The 24,247-nt window shown below is 45.3% G+C and overlaps 1 protein-coding gene across 4 annotated transcripts in view; it reads right to left on the reverse strand.

Annotated features, from left to right (window-relative positions):
- PIKFYVE (phosphoinositide kinase, FYVE-type zinc finger containing) overlaps positions 1-22,699 on the reverse strand; it is a 39,220-nt gene extending 16,521 nt beyond the window's left edge. For 3 of the 4 annotated variants that reach the window (XR_013637022.1, XM_078858082.1, XM_078858066.1), the window contains exons 1-28: positions 22,580-22,699; positions 20,201-20,373; positions 19,024-19,218; positions 18,226-18,338; positions 17,916-18,087; positions 16,888-17,134; positions 16,355-16,450; positions 16,111-16,180; positions 14,924-15,081; positions 14,267-14,378; positions 13,625-13,778; positions 12,893-13,060; positions 12,538-12,609; positions 12,039-12,168; positions 11,017-11,197; positions 9,935-10,009; positions 9,694-9,801; positions 9,112-9,252; positions 8,152-8,278; positions 5,077-6,313; positions 4,628-4,895; positions 3,891-3,991; positions 3,607-3,678; positions 2,578-2,749; positions 1,446-1,624; positions 951-1,064; positions 722-830; positions 85-239 (exon numbers count right to left, since the gene is read on the reverse strand). Coding sequence is in view for 3 of the 4 variants with exons in the window: in XM_078858082.1 (XP_078714208.1) it covers positions 85-239; positions 722-830; positions 951-1,064; positions 1,446-1,624; positions 2,578-2,749; positions 3,607-3,678; positions 3,891-3,991; positions 4,628-4,895; positions 5,077-6,313; positions 8,152-8,278; positions 9,112-9,252; positions 9,694-9,801; positions 9,935-10,009; positions 11,017-11,197; positions 12,039-12,168; positions 12,538-12,609; positions 12,893-13,060; positions 13,625-13,778; positions 14,267-14,378; positions 14,924-15,081; positions 16,111-16,180; positions 16,355-16,450; positions 16,888-17,134; positions 17,916-18,087; positions 18,226-18,338; positions 19,024-19,218; positions 20,201-20,366 (4,892 nt within the window). In the remaining variant the exon portion in view is untranslated. The remainder of the gene's footprint in view (positions 1-84; positions 240-721; positions 831-950; positions 1,065-1,445; positions 1,625-2,577; positions 2,750-3,606; positions 3,679-3,890; positions 3,992-4,627; positions 4,896-5,076; positions 6,314-8,151; positions 8,279-9,111; positions 9,253-9,693; positions 9,802-9,934; positions 10,010-11,016; positions 11,198-12,038; positions 12,169-12,537; positions 12,610-12,892; positions 13,061-13,624; positions 13,779-14,266; positions 14,379-14,923; positions 15,082-16,110; positions 16,181-16,354; positions 16,451-16,887; positions 17,135-17,915; positions 18,088-18,225; positions 18,339-19,023; positions 19,219-20,200; positions 20,374-22,579) is intronic. The other variant, XM_078858075.1, reaches the window with a different exon arrangement.
- Positions 22,700-24,247: the final 1,548 nt, after the last annotated feature.

The raw sequence follows: 24,247 nt of genomic DNA on the forward strand, positions 1-24,247 counted from the left end.
TAGGGTACTCTGAGGACACTATAAATGATACAATCTAACAAGGAATAAATAATTCTAAAAACGGCACCTCGCAGTGCGACTTACCGGTTGTTCCAGGCGTGGACCATCTCGCACAGCTTCTGCTTCTGTCCAATCAGCACATCGGAGAACAGACGAGGCTGGTGGGAGGCATCTCCTGCGCTGGTCAGCAAGCGAGCCTGTATCTTCTCCAGCCATTCTTTGAATTCACTCTCCTCCATCTGTTCGCAAAGACAATGCACATTAGCGGGAGCCATGTAAGCAACACCTATGGCCATAGTACCCAGAATTGGTCCGATCGTCAGGTCTCAGAAGCAAAACAGGTTTTGTCCTGGACAGTGCTTGGATGTGTGGCCTCTATGCATAAAGCACGGGTTTGTAGGTTGCTGCAGGACTACATCTTCAGGAGGGCAGTGCAGTAAAAATCCATTGTTGTATAGTACTATGCTCCGATATCTATGCTTCCCACCTTCAACCCACACACTGATCAGTGATGATGTATGATCAAAACAACCCCCACAATCGACATGGTGTGGGAATGCCCTCATCCAACAGTGAATTAACAAAATGGCTGTACAAGTGAGAAATAAATGTAGATTGACTACAAGAATGTATAATTCCATCCAACTAGTTTCACGATGGGTGGGGGGGGTGTGCCACTCACTGTCAGTCAAGGCAACTGCTATGCAATACGATACCGCACCTCTTTCTGAGCGAACATGTCTTCCACCTTCTCCTCCCGGCTTTTGTTGAAGGTCTCCGTTTTGAGGGAGCTCAGCCTTTCATCGACAGCCTGGTAAACCTGCTGCACACTGGAACCAGAGGGGGCAAAACAGCTGTGCACCTTTGTGGAACAAGGCAACGTGCACAAACGCAGTTCACCTTAAAGTTTACAGACCGCCACGTTGCAACTGTGACAACGTGCCACGTACTGTGTGGTGAAGTCTTTAAGGTCAGCAAGCCGGGTGGCCAGGGGCAGGTGGTGTGGCCGAATGCACACCACCAGGGGAGGCAGGCAGATCAGGCGCAGGCGGATGGAAGAGTGGCTGTGGAAATACAAGACAGTGATAGCAAAGGTTCATCGCTCTCTCCACCACGACAGACACTGCATTCCACTGGGGAGGTAAAACAGTTACTTTTAAAGACGATTCTGTAAATTTGCATGGCATTTGTTACACATTCTGAAATTGATATTAAAGGTAGAGATACATTCGAACTGCAGAAAGGCACATACATTAAAACAGGACACTCAAATGCCCACAAAGATCATTACTCAAAAGGGAGAAAAAAAATCTCCCAGGTCAGTGGCATGGCCAGCACAATGCCCAGATGCCTTTGCTTCCCCCAGTACTGCCAGATTCGTAGCACTGAACAACCATCCCTACCCCACCCCTAGAGGAACACTTGTGTTTAGCAGCAATAATCACCTGAAAGATGCAACCATCTGGTTATGGGAGAAGTACTGGTGGTAGTCCTGGTGGATGGAATGGCCACAAGGCTCTGCGCTGGCTCTCCGCGTATACCGCTGCCCGTAGAAGCGAAGCTCCAGGTACTTGGCAAACGACATGGCCCACGAGTCGGCCGAGAGAGGCACCACTGGTGTCGCCTGTTCCCAGGAAGCACAGGGAAAGTATACCAGGGACTGTTCTACTTACGAACATTCGACTTACAAACTTTCAGGAGATACAAACAAACCTGTCCATATGTCCAGTTGCCTGTTTGGACAGTCGCAAGTTCAACCACCACACAATAGATGTCGGTGGAGGGATGAGGTCACTGAGGAAGAACAGGAGGTTGAGCAACCCAAAGGGGTTCAACACCAAGCAGCTGGCTGAAGGTGTCGGCACAATTAATAAGGAATTGGATTGTTTTGAGTTTCAGGACCCAAACACTGAAAGATTTGCCAAGGTGTTTGGAACTGTTCACGATGCAAATCGTCTGTTACACGTTGATTTATGAAGAGAGCAACTGTGCAGACATCTCGGTCCTTGTGTTTCCTCTCTACTCTTAAAAAACTGACCAAGGGAATTAGCATCCACATCTGCAGAACAAAGAACCAGTGGCATCTACATCTGCAGAACACAAAGCACCAGTGGCATCTACATCTACAGGAGCTAATACAACGTTTAAAGCCATTCTCCACATTTAGTGTACATGCTGTACAACATGTTTGGAAGCGACAGGAGCAAAGTTGGACTTGAGAACAAATTTCTGGAACCGAACTCGTTCGTTAGTAGTCCTTGTATTCATGAGCACACTTCAATATTCGCATGCACGTTATGTAAACTCAAATTTTTATGTCCAGATGCACACATCTTCAGCAAATGGCCAAAACACAACTATGGCAATGTGAGCTGTTGGGAGGCGTTGGCAAGATTCCCTAAAAATTAGAAAATGGGGAACATTTAGCAACGACAGTCTAGCTCCTGAACAAACTAAAAAAACGGGTGACAAACTACGACCAGAAATAAATGACAATTTCACATTCTATAAACCCTAGATGAGACTTAACACCACAAACATGCCGAGCAAATCACGGATCTGTGTGTGCAAACACACCTGCTGGCAAAGGCAGCACCAGGACCAGGTGAGGATGCTGTGCTGGTATCCGGGCACGGGCGACTGCAGCTCCTTAAGCAGGATTTGCACGCAGCCATTTCCGTGCACAAACTGGCGGGCATGCTGCACCATGGGGGTATCGCAGTACATGCTCGGGCAGTTGTACGACGGCCTGCACACAAATGGCAAGCGATGCTGTCATTCGCTGGGTTGCTGTGTCCATGCTGGTCAGTGGTGTAGCTATTATAGGTCCATGAGTCCACTGTGCAGATGCCTTCCGAGAGTGTCCAGCGTGCATTGGTGTCTCAAGCACAAGTTCCGCATTGAGTGTGTTTTGTCTCCAGTATATGCCCCACGGTGTGCATCTCCAGTTCAGCATTGTTATTGTTCAGGCAGTTCAGCTCGGATAAGACGGACTCCCCCCCCCCTCGCCACGAATTTAATTCCTTGTACCAGAGCCCATGCCATTCTATAAGACCTCTGGTCACATTTCCTCGGGCGAGCGCTTTCTCACAACTGAATACAGTTTGGTCTGCCAGCAGTGTTTATTGTTCAGGTAGTCATGTTGGTTCATACACCGCTGGGCAAAGGCGCTCATGCCGCACTGTTTGACCGTAGTTTACCACTGGTCAGCTTGGGTTGGTAAGTAGGAAGCACCACGCATTGGAGTAAACAGGTACAGCAAATATTGTTGTTCTGCCTTCTGCCGACAACGCAGACATACAGCATCAGCCTACACCACTTGTTTTGTGAAGGTCAGCGCTACATGCACTATTCAGGCTCAACCCTGCTTGGTATCCGAGATTTAACAGGATTGGGTGCACTTTGCAAGTGATTGGGTCAGAGGCTGTGTTTATGTTCACAGCACAATAGTGCAATATTGCTCAGCAAAATCTGAACGTGGAAGAACATGGGGAATAATTGCATCTACGAACAGGATAGTCCATGTGGAAGCTTGGCCATGGAGGAACCCATGTTAATGTATTGTATGAGTGCCAGCGTGATTGTTAAGTAGATTAAATGACGTACCTGAAACAGTACCGCTCCAGAAAAAGCCCAAGTGTGATATCGTTTTTTCCGTAAAACTCCATTGTCACCAACCTGTATGCCCAAACGTTGGGCACTATATTATCAGCATGACTTAGCATTATATTGTTATTAATGTGCTCATCCTTATGGATAGATTAGTGTAAATATCACAGAATTTGTAATTAAGTGGAAGTTCTACACGTGTGCAGGATAAACATTTAAAATTGACTCATAAAATTGAAAGTGTTACATGTGTGCATACTGTCTCGAGTCAAACAACTCACCATGGGCTTACACAAGGGTTGGGAGCATTGCTTGAATACAGGGAGAAGCTGCTGAACAGCACGCAGAGCTTCTGATGGTGCAGGGGGTTCAAGCTGTCAATCTGACCAAAACAAAGCGGCCGCAGCTCACCTTCACTTTATAATAAAATCACAACCACACATCGTTAGCAAATGCGGCAAACCAAAGGTTATTTCAGTTCTTAGAAAAGGAGAGCTAATGATACACATTTTCTTTATTACACTGCAGAGAAATGGAACTGGCCAACGACTACGATGCATTAACCTCCTGAAACGAGTATTGATTGCCCAGTGAGGCTCTCGTATAAAAACAATATTTTACAATTATTTTTTATGGAATTATATTTTATTATGAGTATAATTCAGCATGAATTAAAAATCACTGCAAAAATTGGTAATTAAAATACTCCAAGGGAATTACACAAGATGCATTTGAATGAGCATTTTACATGTGGAAAAACTGGAGTACGCAAAGAAAACCGATGTATATGACAGCACAACTCAAACGTCTGCAGAGATGGGTTCTCAAGCACACTTGCTGTACCGTACACTCCTTGAATGGAAACCTTTAAACCCAACAAGTTTGGGAGTTACACAAACATGCGACCCAGTAACCCTCCAATTCCAAAGTGCTGGATTACAAGAATGCACCACCACAAGGTAGAGTGTAGCACGGTCGGAATGTATGCGCGAGTTTTTTCAGAATACTGCCCAACTACCTTTCTTTGCCAAGGGTCTTGCTGCTTCGATTCCTCGGCACAGTCCAAGGATGCCCAGGAAGACTCTCTTTCACGGCAAACTTGCTCTGGATCGTGGTCCTGGTCATTCCAATCCGTGCCAGGTCTCAAGATGTGCCGGCTTTGTAGCCGCAGGCTGCCCCCCTGCGCCCGGTAGTCAGCCAGGAGTCGGGCGAGCTCCATGTTCTTGGCCAAGGGCTCCGTGAGTTTGGCTGAAAGCAGCTTATGGTTGGGCATCTCGACGACAACGCTTGATGGGAAAACGGGAAATGAAACTTGCATTAAAAAGCAGCCAACAATATTCCAAGTTACGGTTTAACTTTACTTAATAGTTATCGCTACTCAACAAAATCGTTGGGTTTTAATCCATCTAAGGGCACAGGACACGAATGTAGTAAGGACAACTGCACGTAACAACGTTTGAGCCTTACAAAGGTCTTTGAGAAGAGACAGCGCCGTTGGGGACAAGATGCGCGGTGGTCATATCCCGTAGCAGCTGCTTCTTGCGACGGTCTTCCATGTCCTTGGCTTCCTTGTGGCACAGTGCCGACCAGAAAATCTCATCGGAAAAGTAGCAGCGGCAAGGGCTGCGCGAACCAGCATCGGTTAGTACAAATGGCTCAGGAAACGTCATGTACGGAGACACCGAAAGGATGACGTCCCTCATCTCAGTCACGAACGTGCGGGTGATTTTTCTCAGCCGCTCCTCGTGGCTCTCCTCCTCAGAGCATGCAGAGTGGCCCATGTCGTATCGCAGTGGGTCGTGGAACTGAGACTCATCATCCATCCTCGTCTTGACAGCTGCCTCACACCTGGCACGTAGGGGGTCGGAGTGGTCTGGAAATGGCTGAGCGTATGTTGTTTTGGTCAAACGGCTAATGCTGCTCCCATCTGCCATATCTGCTGCCCCTTTACTTAGAGTAGGTTTAGATGCATCTTCATTTTCAAGGGACAATGATTTCATTGCGTCTCTGCTGCCATAATAAATACCTGACGCTTTAGTAATAGCATGATCCTCCTTGCTATGGACAGCAAGCATCGCTGGAACATGTACTTCAACGTCAGTCTTAACTTTTTGACCTTCATGAATGGCAGTCTCCAACGCATTAACCATATCCAGCCCAAATGGGGAATCGTTAAGAGTCAGAGACTCAGAGCCATCATTCTTGACATTAGTGATCGAATGCTCTCCAACCAAAACCTTTGTACAATCTAGACAGTCTGGTCTAAAGTGACCAGTTGGATCATCTTCAATCACTCCATCTGCACTTAAATTGGAATTCAGGTCTCCACTCGTTAACGTGCCAACACTCAGATTGTCCGCTTCCTGGGCATCGTCCAAAGAGTCGTGTGCTTGGTCTGTGATGCTGCTCCGAAGCCCATCGCTACTCTTGGAAGCAGGGTCTTCCATGTGTGCGATGGCCCTCATTTTATTGCCAACCTCAGAGCCGATGCTGTGCAGGGATTCAGCTCTGGAGAGCGAGGGTGGCCAGGCAAACTCATCCATGAGAAAGGAAATCTCCAGCCGAGAGTGGTACACCATGTAGACCATGAACAGGATGATCTCCTTCACGCGGGCCAGCTCATACGCCCCGCTTCCCCGCAGTAGCACTGTGCAGCCCAGATGCTGTGCACAGCCCTCAAAGAACATCAGCGTCTTGGACTTCCCTAAACAAAACAAACAGCACAGCCCACACAGATGAGATGACAATAGTAAAAAAAGGCCATGGAGTATTTGATTTATTACAAACATAAATATATAGGTAGTGTTTCTTTAGAGCCAAGCCACAGTACATTTACAAGCAGATGGTACTACTATGTTAGCAGTGCATGTGCAATTCATGCTATTGTTTAACATTTTTAAAATGCAAATTCCAAAGTAGGACACTGAAATGCTGTGTCACTCCCAAAAACGTATAATAATGCCAATTAAAATCTAGGAATGCTTTACCCAGTGTCAATACCCTTATTCAGGAAGGTCCTGCATCGAGATGTTTGGCCAATTCCATTACATTTATTCCATGTGGGAGGAAATCAGAATACTAAGAAACCCACATTGAGGGGGCGACACTCAGCACTGCAAATTGCCTGGGTATGTGTCTCGGTCCCATACCTACACATCTACACGTTGTAACAAGTCACCTGCTTACACTTTATGCACCTATTCTTGCATCAGTTGTAGGCACACCTATAACTAACTGTACGGCCACGTATACTCAACTTCTCCCCGTTCCTATCTATTCTGCACCTCGCTTATCCTGCACTCAGCAGCTTTGCATCTCCACCGCTGCCCTCACCTATGCTCCCTCAGACACGCTCACCCATCTGTCCCGGGCGGGGGGATCAGCCAACACCCCGCCCGGCGACGTGCGAATGTTGAGGTCCCGTTGACGGCTGGAGTGGCAGCGGCGAGATGTTGTCCCTGGCAACAACTCTCGCCTCTCACACCCACTCCCGCTTATAACCCCCTGGCTCATAACAAGCCCTCACCATTCCTCCGCCAGTTGCCCCATTAATCTCTTATCACCACCCGTCATTTTCTGTCTCCTAGGCGCCAACCGCTGGTCACAGCTTAGCACCTGTTTGACCTCGGTTGCACCGGCTTCGCAACTAAATTATTGGCGGTTTGTCTGTGCAAACATGTTGCAACACGCACTTCTGTTCGACCCCAGTTGCACCGCTTAACTGTACGCACCGCACATTTCTCCTCTCTTTACACATCTGACAGGCCATGGTAAGCCACCAAAGTAAACAATAATCAGTGCTCAGCCTTGCACAGCTTCTGAATAATGATGAGATGCAGGCATACGAAAATTAATTTCGTCATAGTAAAAATATCAGAAAATGCGTAAATCAAACAGTGGGTGGAAAATCCACCAACATTACTACTATGAGCCAAGAATGTCTGTGTGGAAGGCGCATTATATCACTCCACATGCTGCACCCCCCCATCATTAATATTCATGAGCAGGTGGATGTTTATACTCGCGCAGAAGGTCGAGCGGAAATACATTTTTTATTGCAAATTCGCTTTTAGTTTGACGTTTCTTTAAAGTGCATCTAATAAATAATTCTACGCAGCAACAAAGTGGGTTAGGTGTTTATTTCTTCAGCACTTGAAACAAAAGGTAAGTCTAATTTAAGCTTCTACATAAATGGTAAAACACATTTCTCGGTGATTTTACAGATATTGTATCGAATTCCAATTTAATTCAACCCCAGTGACTGAAAGCAGAAGAGACTAAAGTATCAGAGCAGTGAATTTGAAATTGAAGGTCAGTTATATAGTGCTACAGTGACATGGAGGAAGCTGTTTTGACAGTTTTGTGCCAGTTTCACTGCCATTAATACAGTGCCATAGTGAACTGTTTGACATACTTAAGTGCAAGATTCACTGCCATTAAAATTTACACAAGATACAATTATATGCCACTCAATTTTTTCAGAAATATTACAGCTTCCATCCTAGGATGGGCAAACAAGATGGTTACATATAACATTCTTACCATTAGGCAGCTGAAACGCCTTAACGTAGAACTTGTGGCAGGAGCCAAGCCTGGGTTTGGTCACCAACTGGTCTATGGAATGTACCAGGTCGCCTTGAGTCATGCGGCTCACCATCTCCATCACTTTCTGCATTAGTGTAAACATTAAAAGTAAACTATTACACATTCTAAAAAAACAAACCCGATTGCATGGTCTTGCAACGCATATTTCTCAAAAGAAAAAGATACAATGTATTAAAGTACAGTGCAAAGTTGGACAAAGGACATGAGTGATGATTTACATAAATTCAGAAGCTATACAAGGTAGCCAAATTGCTCAAGCACACTAATTAGAGAAGGGAGAACACCAAGGGTATGTAATGCAGAGATCCCCCGTTTAGCAAAGTGCTGTTAACGAATACCTATTAAAGCTGACAGGCAATTTTAGTCAGTGCCAAGCCAAGCCACCTTCGTCTCCCCAGCACCAATTCTTTACACTCCAAATATACGTTTAATGCCCAGTCGACCGAGGGGAGGCCGAGGACAAGTTGTAATACCACTTTCCATGGTTTGAAATTAACTCAGGCTGCTGGGTTCACAAGTAGTGTGTCAACTACTGCACAAGCACTCTTTTGCCACAACTGTGTATTCACAAATACAAAGATCCCCCATATAGCATGAACAGACTGTTGGGGCAAGTGCTGTTTGCGAGCACCTATGAAGGTTAGCACGGCACACGAGGGGGTGGGTGGCCAGCACTATGCCCGGCCGCCTTCGTCTCCCTAGTTTCAATGTTCACACATCACACCAGGTACTCATTTTAGGCAGAGTCGACCTAAGGGAGGCCCAGGACCAGTTCAGAAAAGTCACTGGTGTTCACCGTAAGCAGGAATCGAACTCTGGTCGCCTGGTTCGTAACATTGCGCGCTAACCACTACACTACTGCTCCCCCAGGTATTTCACAAACGTGTGCACACCCACCCGTTTGACGTTGGTGACCAGTGCAATGCCATTCTCCAGAAGCATGTCTTGAGCAATCCGAGATACTGTTTTTTCCACCAGCATCAGGTGTGGCTTCATGTCCACGATGCGAGCAATGAAATTCTTCAGAAATTCCCGCTCCTTCACAAACAATTAACATTCATAACCAATAAAGACAACATTCTTGTATAGTTCAAGGGATGATGAGAGTAATCCGTCCTTAAATGCAGACCTAAAAGCCAAGCTCGCAAAATCATTCATTGGAATAAACGCTAAAAGTAATTTGCACAATTACAAAATATGCCACTGCAGATCATTCACAGCATCTACTACAAATGTTATGTAAGAAAAGCTCCAAGTGATGGCACAAGAAGTGAGCTTTGGCGACACTGGGTTGGCAGATTTATCACTGACAAGAGAATGGACTAAATATGCAGAAAATTGGTTTTAGACAAGCCAAGAAAATGCATGTAAAATAGCATTTAGAATGACTATATGCACATTGAGAGATGAAGTCCTCGACAGTCAGTAATGTGTAATTGGATGAAAGTGCAATGCTGAAAAATGGAATGTGGCAATGACCTGCAGGACGATTGGACAAATGGAGGAGAACTTGGTCTCTTCTCTGTACAAGTATTCAATGGAGCAGGTGAGAAGCAGAATCTTGGGATTTCTGATGCAGCTGTTCATCTGGAAAACCACCAAAAAGAGAGGAGCTGCAGATTCTTTTACAATATTACGATGCGCCAATGTAACATTTTAAAGTGGACTTTGTGCGCAAAGATTTTAAATTTGATCATACATAATCCTCCATAAAACATACCTTTTTGTGTACCACATTCTTGCTGAAGACATATCCATTCAAGACTACAGAGTCAAATTTCTTCCCACCTGGAATCTATTAAATAAAGTGAGCATAACAAGTTAAAGCACGCAATGCATGGTAAATAAACTTGAATTTTGGCTTTGAAAGTTAATGGATATGTAATAACACGCTGGAGACGGCTTGTAGAATCGGTCCTTTTATTTCACTTCCTTTGCAGTTCACAAACACTCCCCCGTTGCTGGCAGGCAACGGGAAGCGGGCAGACAGTCACCAGAGACCCACCACCACGTGGCACCCAGAGCCCCACTCGCGAGTGGCCTCTCCCTCTCTTAGTTCTGTGTTTGACCCCGTGTCTCTCCTCTCTCCCCTTATTTAATGCCTGGGTCACGTGGTACACTCCAGCCAATCCTCAATAGCCTGCGCCGAATGTTCCAGATCCCCCATCAACTCCCGGGACCACGCCCCCAACTTGTCTTCCCATTGGCGGAGGCCAAGACCACCGAAACCAATCACCTAGCTGACATCCCGTGATCACGCCGGGGCCATGCTCCCAGGCTCCCCCCCCCCATTGGCTGTAAAGCGGGACTGGCAAAGCCGATCACCACGTGAATCTGACATAGGCTCTTATTACAGATAAATAAGGTACCTCGTGCTTTTTTAGATCAACCTTTAACCCAGCACAGTTGGCCTATCTATGACCGAATAACCGGGAATGCACCCAATCTCAGAGCTGAAGCGACGCAGGGTTCGACTGGGATCGTACTTGGATAAGCGACTGCCATGCTCTAACAGGTCAGAGCTGCAGGGTTACAAGGTGGGCCAAGTACAGCAAAATCCGTTGAAGTATTGTACTTATATGCTCCCAGTATTCACCAACCCAGTGACAAGCACTTGGAAGTACCAATCTGTCATGATCCGCATGGCACGAGGCCCTCATTCAGCATTGGTTTAGACAGAAAGGCTTTTAAAATGTACACATATTACTCAATTGTCCTATTACAAGGAGATATGGAGAACCCGGAATTGGATACAGAATCCATGGCGCTGCATCACTGCCCACGCACACGTTGCGGGCGCACCTTTTTGATGTGCACGTACTGGCGGATGTCCATGTCGTCGTCGTCATTCTTGACGTCTGGCCGGACACAGCGCACGGCCTGGTCCACGATAGGCAGCACCCCATCGCACCAAGCCAGCGGGAGGCACTGCATGCACAGCAGTTGCTGCAGCACGGCCGTGGCATGGGTGTGGCTCGCTGACCTGTGGTGGACAACCGGAAGCAACGCAACTCACGATGTAAATTTTTTTTCACGCTCCAAGGCTGAAAATGTATGCATTAGCTCTGTCTGTCTCACAAATGGGAGGGGGCACAATAACTCCTATAAACATGATATAAGGAATAAAAATGTGATATTAAGTTATTACTATAAAGGGGCTTACCCGAAATAAAAATTGGCCAAATTCAGTCTCCCAAAAATGTGGAGAAACAAGAGCAAAGGGACCTGCTTGCAAATGTGTAGTGACTGAATCGGAGACACGAAGAGTTGGAGGCACCGTTTATTAATGCGCACCCAGGTCAGGACAGTTGGTAAAACTGCCTGACAGGCGACACCGAGATGGTGAAGACGGAGACGACAGTGAAGACTCCAGCAGCATGACGGGGATTCAACTCCAAACGACAGGCCCGAGGTCCTCTCTCGGGGCCCCCTCTTATACTGTCAGTGTGGCCTGGCTCCGCCCCTGGCCACACCCCCTTTCTAGAACCTACCCGCGGGCTCTTGGCGTGTCCCTTCCATGACCTTTCCCCGAGATCCCCCTCTGGTGTATCATCTAGCCTGCTGTTGTCAGGGCTGCTGGAAGCTGGAGAACCCCTTCCCCACCGGCGCTATGCTACTGCATAGCTAATTCTATGTCCCTACATATGCAAACGCATTTTGCACAGAACCGTCTTTGAACTGCTAATTAAACACTTGAGGACAAAACCCATGTTCAAAAGACTTCCTTAATCCACGAGCATACATTAACTCCCCCCCCCCCGACTTGTTTAGAATACGAAATGTCACAAGGGGGTTTTCCCCCCCAAATAGTGTGCCACGCTTACAGTAACATTTCCATGGCCGGTCTCTCGCCGTTCTCCTCGCGAAGGTTCTCCAGGGCGCTGTGGTGCCAGCCCAGCGGGGTGAGCAGCAGGTCCTTGTTTGGCTTCTCAACACCACGGGTGTACAATGACTCTGCCAGAAAGGCAACATTAATTAAACAAGTTTTTTTTCTTCATGTTAATCCATTGTAAATGTACAGGACTACATGAACCCCTCCCCACACTCTGGTCGTCACACTTGATAGGCTCAGTGATGACATCACCTAGAAGGTTAACAACACTTACATGCGATCCAACCCAAAAAAATACCCCTTTATTATGGATATTGGTCGCGAAAGTTTATTGATGTTCAATATGTAGGCCAATTGTAAGGTTACAAGTTGCTCTTAATTTAATCATAAATTCCATTATTTTCAGTTAAGCAATTATGTACACAAAACCAAAAGGCAATTACTTTATCTTTTCTGAAATGATCGTAAGAATTTAGTGGAACATAGCATACCTCTAATAAAGTCGTCACTTATATGGATGCTTTGATGTTCATCCTGGGACTGCTGTCCAGCCAGAACATGAGCTGCGTAAACATTCATGAACAAAAACACATTAGATGCAAAACAACCGCATTTAAAATATTTCAAATGTAATTCTAAATTTACATAAATACTTTATGGACAGCCGTACAAGTCCATAAAGATTGTGTGTTTACACAGTCAAGGATAACGAAGGAGTTAGAATGGTACTGTTAAATTCTGAACAAATTCCAAATGGCATCCATTTGTGTGCACGTTTCCTCACTGTGGGTACACAAAGGTCATGCAAGCTATGTAGACAGCCATGCGGACACGGCAAAAGCAGACCTCTCTGTTCGGTGTAGTACGGAGGCACATGTGGCTGGCTCGAATGCCTCTTGACGTGGAAGTTGACATTGTCCAGATCGCTGCTGAGGCTGACGGAGGCGGCTGAATCTGTGCTTGCCACAGAATGGAAGCTGCTCACCGACGCCCGCTTCTCTGGGCTGCTTCGTCCTAAAGCACCCGGAGGAGACAAGCGTCATTAAAAACGCATGCCCTTCACTGAAGAGCAACCTGTACAAAACAATCACTTTTGAAAAGCGGTAATGAAGCCCGATGGAATTCCAAGTTACTTTTCCTCACACGTAAAATTGCACAAGTTTTCCAGAGTACACCAGTCTTCGGTTGCGTGCGCATATCACACCACTGCGTAAACAGCTTCCAAGTTAGAAGTTAGCGCTATTCACTGCGTTCCAAGAGATGAAAGTATTTAGCATGGTGCTAACATTGTGGTGCCTCAGCTGAAGTGTCCACTCCAAAGTAGACTGGCCTGCTAATATTTGTTTGCAAAAAGTAAATGAAAATTAAATTTGCTTTTGCCCACAAAGCATGATGGAAAAAAGGTGGTATGGTGAATGCAAGTGCTATCCCTCAGTAAAAATGGGGTTACATAATAAATATAATCCCTCGGTGTTCGACAAAGGAATTAGCACGGAAGTGTTTGCTGTCAGTCTTAAAATATGCAAAAACCTTGTTAAAAACGTCTATGTAGGAGGCAGTAGATGTACAAGCCATTACCTTTTAGAAGGCTGTTTATACGCTCATTCCCTGGCGATCCCTCCGAGTCGCTGTCTTCGTACTTAATGTCCTTGAACCACGTGGGCTCCGATGGGCCCTCCACAGAGTCCAGTGAAGCCGTGTCAGGGGAAGCTGGCTCCGACGACACCATTTTCTAGCAAACAGGATGGACGATTAAATGGACTTTTCAATAAGCACCGCAAAATGCTGCTGTGGTGTCAAGGTTATCCACACACTGGGTATGCAATTAATAGGTTTCCAGTTTTATCTCCCAGTATTTGCAGTTGAGATAAAGTTTCCAAAATTCCACCTCAGTCCACTCCGCAGCATAGAGTACACACACCAGTTCATTGAGCCGCAAAAGTTACATGCGGTGGGATAAAGTGTGGGTACTCCCCCCCCCTTCCAAACACTCTAGAAACTCTAGAGCTCCATCTAGTGGAAGCCCGTCTGCCAGCAGTGGCACAAACAAGAAATTACAGGAATGCACCTTTTACTTTTAGTGCACAATCCTGCAATTTGTTTGGCAAGGGCATGGCATTCATCTACAAAGTTAAAATAGGCATTAATTTCTTCATACATTTGCCACATCTGTTATTTTCAATTGGGAATATTACGAGCTACACCTAAAATGTAATTTACCTTCAGAGGTCGATACAGTGCATATTCGTCTCGGAATATTTGATCGAGGTGGGTGACACAATCCAGCCAGTGACCATCAACCAATGCTTGCCCTATCCCAAGACCCTGCTCCCTGCAAACGCACCATTCACAATACACAGTAAACAGTTAGTTAAATACTAAAATCTGTTGAAAAATAACTGGTGTATGGGAATGGCATGAATTCCTTTGTAGTAGTAGATTAATTTATTACACATACCATATTTGGCAGGTGCGATTTAATAAAATTGAAATCCACAATCTAAGCATTGTACTTTCCCGCACACCTTGCTACAGAGAAATGTTCATCCTATGATGAACTAACATTTTCCATTCGAGGAAAACAATATGAAGAGCTGTAGCTTATACAAATTAAGTCACAACACATTTTACGCAAAGGGGTTTTTTTGCACAGAAATTGGTAAGGGTAACACCATCACTAGACTATTTAAATTATGAGTGGCTGCCCAATAATAGGATCCAGCCCAGTGTTTTGGACCCAGGAGCAAACTTGGCCATACAACAATAAAAATAAAATATTGAAATGATCAACTTTGCTATTTTAAAAATGCACGCTTAAAAAGCTATTTCTTCAATTCCCAACAAATGACCAATGGTGGTTGTGACTGGGCAAGTCACCTGGTAGACACGTGCCCATTTAAAGTGAGCCAGTCTATGAGCTCCTTGCCCACGATGGTGTTGGGGTGGTTGCGCAGGCGGTAACGGTGGTCACGGAACTCCATGCCAGTGCTCGAATGGCAGACCCTCCGCCACAGCTCCTTGAGCTGCACCGAGTCCTGGCATAACAAAGGTATCCTTGAACATGCGCATTTCTAATTGCAACCCAAGAACGCTGGTAACAATGCTTCCAATGTAGCATTTAATTCTGGCTCGTCACAGCTAGGTAGTCTGTTAAATCCACAACAGGCAAGTACATAGGCACTGGGGTGATTCAGCCAGATGAACTTGCAACATGACAAATAATGTATACATTTTAACAAGCAATAACAAAACATAACTACAAGATCACAGACATGTCTGCTTATGCAACACCTGTGAAATAAATGCAGCTATTCCAATAGTATCAACCGATACGGTTTACCTGTATTCTTAGGCAGGGAAATTGAGTTCAGGTCCATACGGCATACAGCCGTTTTAAATGCGGGCAATTTTTTTGTCCGTTTCTCCCTTGTGGTGGGACTTTATGAATGTTGAGATTCATAAGGGGCACGGGGTGACTAATAAGGCCTGAATTGGTCTGTAATAAGGTCGGCACTGATAAGGGTTTGACAGGTATGTAACGTTCTCCCACTACTCTTGAAAGGTTGATTTAGTTTGTGGGAGAACTTAAAGCAATAAAATAAGTAAAAATAAATCAAATCACGACGTTTCGATTGCAACAAGCAATCATCAGGTGGGAAAACCACAGCAAGAATTTTTTTTTGCTGAAGTGGGACAATTTTTTTTCTCTTGCTGTGGTTTTCCCACCCGACGATTGCTTGTTGCAATCGAAATGTCGCGATTTAATTTATACCTACGCGACTTTACCGAAAGAACCAAAGAGTATGGATCCCTGCAGTCACAAAAACTTCAAATCTAGATTCAATAAAATAAGATTAGGGTTTACCTTGACAATGAAACAGGTGTTAAGATATTCAAACACCAAATGGATACATTTTTCAAGGCATCAAGTGTGCATTAACCACACGTACTTGTGGAAAAACATGTTTGAACATTTTAGCACCTGTTTTATTGCCAGACAGGGTAAAACCCATCCTTATTTTCATACTGGCAAAAAAGGTCCCATAGTTAAAAAGCAAGCTTACCAATAATAACTTTCGCTCTTCATCGGTCATATCCAACTTGTAACTCCGGCCAACTTGGGGACTTGCAGCACTGAAACCGAGCAGAAACAGAGCTAAGCAAGAAATAAAAATGAACACCGTGCGTCGCATGATTCAAATAGTTTACTGATGAGACCGAAAGCTTTTTAAATGGAATCCAAATTTGAAAATGAATTACATTTAAATATTGGCATTAAGATAGAGAACAAAGGATGCATTTGGCCACCTCTTATGAGATGGCGAGAGAGTGATTTCCTCCGGCACAGAGCTCAGGCGGGAGAGAGTGGCTCGAGCACTGCTCTGCGGCTCCTGCACCAGTCGGCTACAAAAACACCACCCACCACGAGGTTCATAAGTCAAGTCCTCTCATGGCTGAAAACACAAGAATTCATCAACCAAAACTTAATGACGTAAGTTGCAATTGTAACAGTTTAAAGAGTGTCATACATCATGGTCAGCTAAGATTGCTAGAATAGGTCACGAGTGGGGGAAAAAAAACGTCGGAAGGTCATGAGCATGGAAGCACCAGGGCAGATACTGAGGTAGGCCAAGACAGACGGTGGTATGAAGTGGTGAACCAGGATGGTGTAGATGTAGACACAGCTGATAAGAATGTGGAGAAATGGGACCAGAAAGAGACCCCCACAAATAAGCATGGGGAGAAAAAAATGCAAGACAACATTCACAATTGTATTCATAACCCAAAATAGCGAGACACACCGACACACCCTACATGAAGGTGACTGAGACAAACCGCACCTGCCCCAAGTGACTTGTTCCTCCAAGAAACCAACGCGGCTGGGTTTGCGCGACCCGATCGGTGTGCGAGGTTCGCTGTGGCTTTGTTCTAGGGCAGCCGTGATACTCCCACCGGCAGCCCCAGTACCATTCCCACCACACGCCTGGTCGGCCAGCACGGAAAGGTCCTCTCCCAGGGAGCTTCCATCTGCCGAGGCCGTGTAGCTCATAGCCACCTTATTACAGTAGTTGCACACCCGTAGATCTCCTGGAACAGAAAAAGAATATTGCTTCATGTACCAAATATATATAACTAAATACTTTTGATAATGATCGTATTACCCAACATGTGGTCGATTCTCAGAAGATAAATACGGTTCAGCCTATTGCTTGGATGGGTGACCACAATGCACGCCGGGTTATTGGAATGATACATAGTGGGCATCAGAGATCGGTACAGGAAACCCAATACAGGTAGTCCCCCGGGTCCATGCTTTTAACACAATGTGTTCCTGGAAAAAGTCGTAAATCGGACTCCTATTTTTCATACAGAAACAGTAAAAACATCCCTTGCCAATTTGTTTCCTTTTAGCAGCCATATTTCAGGGTTTCATAGGTGAAAACCCACAAACACTTGAGGATGACATGAGCTCCACACCAAGTCGAGTCAGAAACCAGGCTGACTGTTCAAACGTGCTCGAAGCCATGTCGGAATGCGCCGCAAATAAAGTTTGTGCATCATAAAATCGATGCATGGTGGCATTATATAAATGTTGGAAAATGTCTATCACCGTAAATCTGACTGTTGTAAACTGGAAACCGCCTGTATTACACTGTACTCTCTCTTACATATGCTCCCCACTTTCACACATCAGATTTGTCAAATCCCGCAATGATCTGCACACCATGGGGGAGGGGCCCTCATCCAAGTGGAGTAACAAAATAGCTTCACGTACACGTATTGCATATCACAGCCTGCACAGGCAACATGTGCAAATCATTAAAACCACTGAGTGAGCAGCTGGATTACATACAATTTAGACACATACCTGTGTATCCCATAAACTTTCCAGAGATCTCCTGGTTACAGCAACGGCTGCAGAAGATTTGGCCACAAAGCCTGCAGTGGTGGCGGCGGCGGAAGGTGGTGAACTTTTCCCCACAGTCATAGCACTCCTTGCACTGACTGTCTGGCATCCAATACTGTTTGAGGTCTGTGTCCTGGGATGCAAGTGATAACATGATTATTTACCACTTTCTATTTCCATAACTGATATACAGAAATCAGTGGACACCTCAAAAATGTTGTTTTGTTTGGGCAATTGGCAATACATGTTTTGTATTGTAATTTTAACTCACCTGACTTTTGCCATCCATGATTTCCTTCAACCTCTTCACCACTGTACCCAGACTTCGGAGCTGCACTGCTGAGCGTGGGTCTATTGGCCCTTCTTCCTTCCTTTGTGATGGATCTGGAAAATCCAGTCTTTTTTTAAAAATCGGGAAAACATACCATTTTATATGTCTAAGAATTCATGGCCAAAACTGAGTAATCCACCAGACATGTGACCCTCTTTCTCCAATTTAGGAATTATACCTTGTATGTCGTTCCTTTTGTGAAAGTGTGTTTGCTAATGATGACTATGAGAAGCGATGCAAGTCAATTCCTGTAGCGTTACTGCAAAAGCACTGCCTTGTTTTATTTTTAGGATATTGTCTCTACCATAATTTACTCTGCTGCCCCCGTAGCCTAGAATTCACTTCTCCCAGCCATCGATGCCGTCAACTTCCCAGTCCAAGTCCATGCTTAAGACCTTTATATTGTCAGACTTTCTTAAAAAAATAGGTCCGTTTTCCCCAGGTTGCCCATATCCCAATATTTAGTGCAATGTCTTAAGATGTAGTTGCATTTAGGTACTGTATAAATCCCAACTGTATTGCATTTTAAAACCATTCGCTATAACAAATACACCACCTTTGCGTAGAAGTGATCTCCCCTTAACGAGTTTTGTATCCCCAGCAGTGTTGTTTTAAAGAAAACAAACATTAATAAGTATAATATTAGTTAAGTGTGTTTAAGATGACCCTATCCCTTTTCACTGTTAACGTTGGAGGCTTCACTTGGGCCAGAGTCCATGGGTATCATCTCCCACGTACCCTGGAGGGGCTGCCCAGATGAGCGCACAGTGCGGCTTCTGTGCTCACGGGTGCCCTGTCTCGTGTCGGAGCTGGATTCCTGGCGAGGGTCATGCCACGAATCCGTCTGAGACTCCCTCCGTGGCGTGAAATGGGAATCCATGCTCCCTTCAACTTGTACCTGCGGCTCACCCTTGTGCACGACTGGATCACTCCCTGAAATACAGAATTAAGGCACAATTATCATGCTTCATACATCTCCAATGGACTAAGATGCTCCTTTCCTTTACTTTTGTAATGCGGGCGTAAACGGCCTTGCGGATATGACGTCACGGGGGGGAGGAGTTAGGTCACATGGGAGAGAGGGGTGAGGTCTTAAGGGAGAGATACCGGAAGAGACGGGGGAGTGTTGGAGACAGAGACACAGTGAGGCCACGCAGGGCGGAGGTTGGAGAGTGGCGAGATCGCCACACACACAGTAAGACTCGGCACCGTCGGCCAGCGGTGACCGAGCACGGAGGAACGGGGAGCAGCGGTGGAGCTGCAGTGAGAGCAGCCGGAGGGCTGCACCAGGGACCTGCAGCAGAGCTGCAGGAGCGCGGAAGGCTACGGGAGCGAAGGCAGCTGTGGAGCTGCCAAGCGGGGAGGCTCTGAGCGAGGGCCGTGTGGGACAAGTGTAAAGAACCCAAATAAAGGACAACGGAGACAGACCCAGTGATCGAGTCCTTTATTACACTTTTATCACCATATAGTCACCTTGTATTACATGTTTTGGAACATTGGTTGCATTGCAACCAGTGTTGAAAGTGTCAATGCATTAGCTGTTTGTACATTCAATCATAATGGGGAGTACTCTAATTTTAATAAACAGGATTCATAGGAACAAAACTTTGTATAATGGTGTTACTGTAAGGACTTAACCAATTGATTAAACGTTTCCCAATTTTTTAAGACAAAACAAGATCAAAGAGCAATGTTTTAAAATATGCTAACAAACTGCTAATACTCCCAAAAAAAACGTTACACGACATTAATTTAGCCATGGGTATGCATGCATGATTTGTCACTACTTAATGCATTCATTAACTGAATTAAAAGACAAACTTGGGCTCAAAAATATTAACCTAAACAAAACGCTAAAAGGAATAAAAAAAGCAGGACAACCAAAAGCAAGTTTTTTTTTTATGGGACAGTGCACCTTTGAAGCGAAAGAGGTTGATGATGGAGCTATAGGCAGAGCGGAGAGGTGGCAGGTCCTCCTCATGCGGGGACAGCGGTTTGAAGCTGGTGAGATGTGGCACGGTGCTTCTCACAGGTTCAGGATCCAGCACTTCGTAACGGTTGGGGCTCCCCTCCGACGCCATGCCACGCCTCCGCAAAGCAAGGAGGGAAGAGATTCGCAAAAAAAGTGAGCAAGCAATCACTGGGCAAAGCAAGACGCAACAGCAGCAGTTTCATGACATTCATGTTCCACTGCACATGCACTCGATGTTTACATGCAGTCGGTGTGCACACACGTCATTTTTGAAAATGGCAACTTGTACTGCAATGGCACTTTTGCCAGTTTCAACCCTTACCTCATAGGATATGTCATCATACAATGCAAAGAGTTTATTTCACACTTGTAATCAGCTTAAAGTGATTTTGGTTACACGTTTGATTTGTAAACGCACACAAATGTGTTTAACGCGGCTATGGAATGTGTATGCTCTTGCATGGCTTTTGTCTTAATCCCACCAACAATTACAGTAGCAAACAACAGTCAATTGATTGTTCAATTTCCCAAACCCCGACTTAACAAGTGCATTCACCCATGCAAGTACAAGGTGAAGGTAATGATTGATAGTGCCCAGTGCAACTTCAATCAATGCATGAGCCAGTTTGAACGTGGTGACTGGGAGCTGTGAAGGACGACTGGCTCCAGAGGTAGATAATGCCTTTTAAATTATAGTTCAGGGATCTCTGCTTTTTGATATTTTACCGACAAGTTCAAAGTTATGTTGTTAATCTATAGCCAGCTACGCTTACGAGCAATTCAATTTTAGATTACTTTCCCAGATAATGTATACATGTAACAAACACTTACATTTGTTTTATACTGCCCAAAAATAAAGTATATATTCGGAAGTTAAACATTTTGGCCTATTCCTGCACCTTAGACCATAAATATGCTATAGAAATAGAAAGATTACCAAAAATTGGGAAGAAAGCATTACCTATAGTTTCAGTCATGTTAATATTTGCCGATTCATATTTAGTCAAGGGCTACCAACCGAATGCCGATCACTTTCAATGTAGTCCCTTATTTGTCAGTTTCGATGTTGGAGACTTCCTCAAATGTGCCGATACCTTGAGTCGCCTTGTTGTTGACGGTTGCATCCATGTAGCAAACCAAACCCTGAACGTCGTATGTATAACCAATTTCAAATGGAATTAACTCGCTTTTTCTACTTAAACCACAGCTATTTTACACTTACAGCGTTTTGTGCAACGGACCGGAGGTAAATTAAACAAGCGGACTTAAGCACGTCAGCCCATCAAGAGTTCCAGGGTCAAGAAAATCATCCTTACTTTTTGCAGTTAGCGGTTGTTCTTCTACACATTTTCCTCAATTGGGGCCCAATTCGATTTCAAATAGCTTTTGTGGGCCACACACCTCAAGTCACTTCTGCCACTGCAAGTGACATGTGACTTGAGTGCACTACAATATTAACACGCTATATCATTGAGTCTTTCGGTAAAGTCACGTGGATAGGTTCAAAGAAAATAATCAAAAATAACAGAAAACTACGTAGCCGCTCATTCATAATTCATAACATAAATCATGGGTCACTGCCCGCGGTCTGCAAGTTTCCCAAACCCTGTTCTAAATGGTGAGACTGGACTCGTATTAATGAACGTGGAATTTCCACCACTGCTGCCAGCAAACACACGAGCAATGCATCGCGCTCATTTGAACTGCACTTATTCCACTCACCAGCCATGGACTTTAATCTGACAACGCGATGCAAAATCAATTATTTCTCATCGGTCCTACATACTTACGCTGTGCAACCAGGATGTCCGGCATGTAACCGAAGCGTCCTTAAGGGGGGAAAAGGGAACTATGAATGCCAAGGCCTAACGCGCCAACATACCATCAGGACACCACTCGAATGACAATTTAAAATGCAAACCACATCACTAGATTGTTGTAATTACGGAATTTGGAAGAGAGACCGTAACTTCTAAGCATTGCTTTTCCCATAAACCAAGCTCCAACCCCGTGTGGAAAAATGCCTCGCCTCAACCCGAAAAAACGTATCTACCCAATTGCTGCACCTACCTTTCACACCTAACAGTTTAACGAAATCACATACGCGCACATGTAATTGAACCAGCTTCGAGACGAGGCAGCGTATCCCAGACCTCACCCGCAGAGCCGGCCGCGCCCCTCGCGGGCAGCCCGACCTAGGCAAAGCCTAAGGCCCCGTAGAGGACTAGGCCTCAAACCGGGTTGAGGAGGGAGCGGCGGGAGGCAATGGGAATTCCGCTCTCTGTGCCAGGCGGTCACAATATCGAGGCTGGGCCCTTTTACCTTGCACAACAGCCACCGATCGGCTGCGGTTGTCGTCGTGCGGCGTGGTCGGAGCGCGGCTGAATCCCTCGGTACGATCCCAGGCACCCGGTCTCGCTGCGATGTTGAATCTTCGGCGCGGTCACGTGACGCGGGTCATGTGAGCGCGAGAGCACGCGCGGATCACGTGACGCGCGGCGTCATGGGGGGTGTGGGGTGATTCGGCGCACGTGGTGGATTATTTAATTGAATCCGTTCATGGGAATGCTGAGCAGGTTATGTTAGGCCTGCCTAGGTAATGTGATTGGATAATGCTTTGGACGAGCACAGGCAGATTTGTCATAAACGTCTGCGTGGCTGTTGCTATACTTGGTTGGGCAGCAAGAGGGTAGTATAGCCAAAGCAATCCTGTGCTAGAAACGCGAATCTGCTTAGTACAACAGTCTCACATGATCTGCACTGTGCTGCTAATGTGGCTGACGATGTGTCATATAAGCTTGGCTTTATTTTCTGTATAAAGCCTTCTTTGACGCCAAAGTACTGTTAAACAATGCACACATTCGGCCTTGATCGTAACTCCAGAGTAAAACAGGCTGAATGATGGTCCAGCACTCACCGATTAACTCAAGTCACCGGCGAACAGTCGCCTCGTTACCACTCTCTATCGCTACCACCATGGTGATTATTGTTGACATGAATTTCACTCATGGATTCATCCACCCATGTTGAGAACTCTGGTCAACGAAATAGTTTTTAATCCCTACCAATTTCAACCAGCACACTTGCAGGTCACAATACGAACTCTTTCTGCCTCTTAGCTCACACTGCTCCACTTTGGAATAAAAAAATTTTTGTCCAATAACCTTGCTCAATTGAAGAAACGCATATTACACTTTAAATAGTGCTGTTTGTTGCTGGCTCCTTGGCGTTTGGGGGCATTTGCACCTGTGCTCAGCAACAATGATTTTCAAAATTGTTTTACTGTACTTCGTTGCTCCTGCGTCTATAATCCCCACCTTCAACCGTTGTATCATGAACCATGCTTGACTATTTAAGTAAAACACTACGGATCCCATTCCATAGAAGACAATAATAATACCTTTATTAAATTTTTTTTATAATGCGTGTGCAGTAGCGCAACAAGCATAAATAACACATTTGTCACTAACACTGCCTCAGAGAGGAAATGTGGACGGTACTAAAAGTATTCGGTGATGACACTGGTGCACAAGCACAATTAACAAAACAACTCAACAGATTCATCTATAACACTGTAGCCTTAAAAGGAAGTGTATGTCATAGGCGACGTTTCGGGCAATGGACCTTTATAGCATATACTGTAGAGTGGATAATCCACGATATCTCTCTCTGACCTGTGCTCTAAAAGTTTCCATTGCTCAGCAATTACGTATTTATTATAAACGCAGCACAGTACATGAGGTAAGTGGCTAGAGGGCACATGCTCCACATTAATTGAACATTGAACGAACATACTGAGCGCTATGCATATTTGCATTACAAACACTTAGTTGCAGGGATTCACACGTTTTTTAAATTTAGGGATGACATCATCATGCCTGGCTTGCTGCGACAGCTAAATTGGGCGATGAGTTGCCGGTGCAAATATATCACAATTCACCACACCCTTTCCTATATACCCCACTGCACGACACGTTTTGTTATGCTGGG

The sequence above is a fragment of the Lampetra fluviatilis genome, chromosome 1 (assembly GCF_964198595.1).
Source record: "Lampetra fluviatilis chromosome 1, kcLamFluv1.1, whole genome shotgun sequence".
NCBI classification, from domain to species: Eukaryota; Metazoa; Chordata; class Hyperoartia; order Petromyzontiformes; family Petromyzontidae; genus Lampetra; species Lampetra fluviatilis.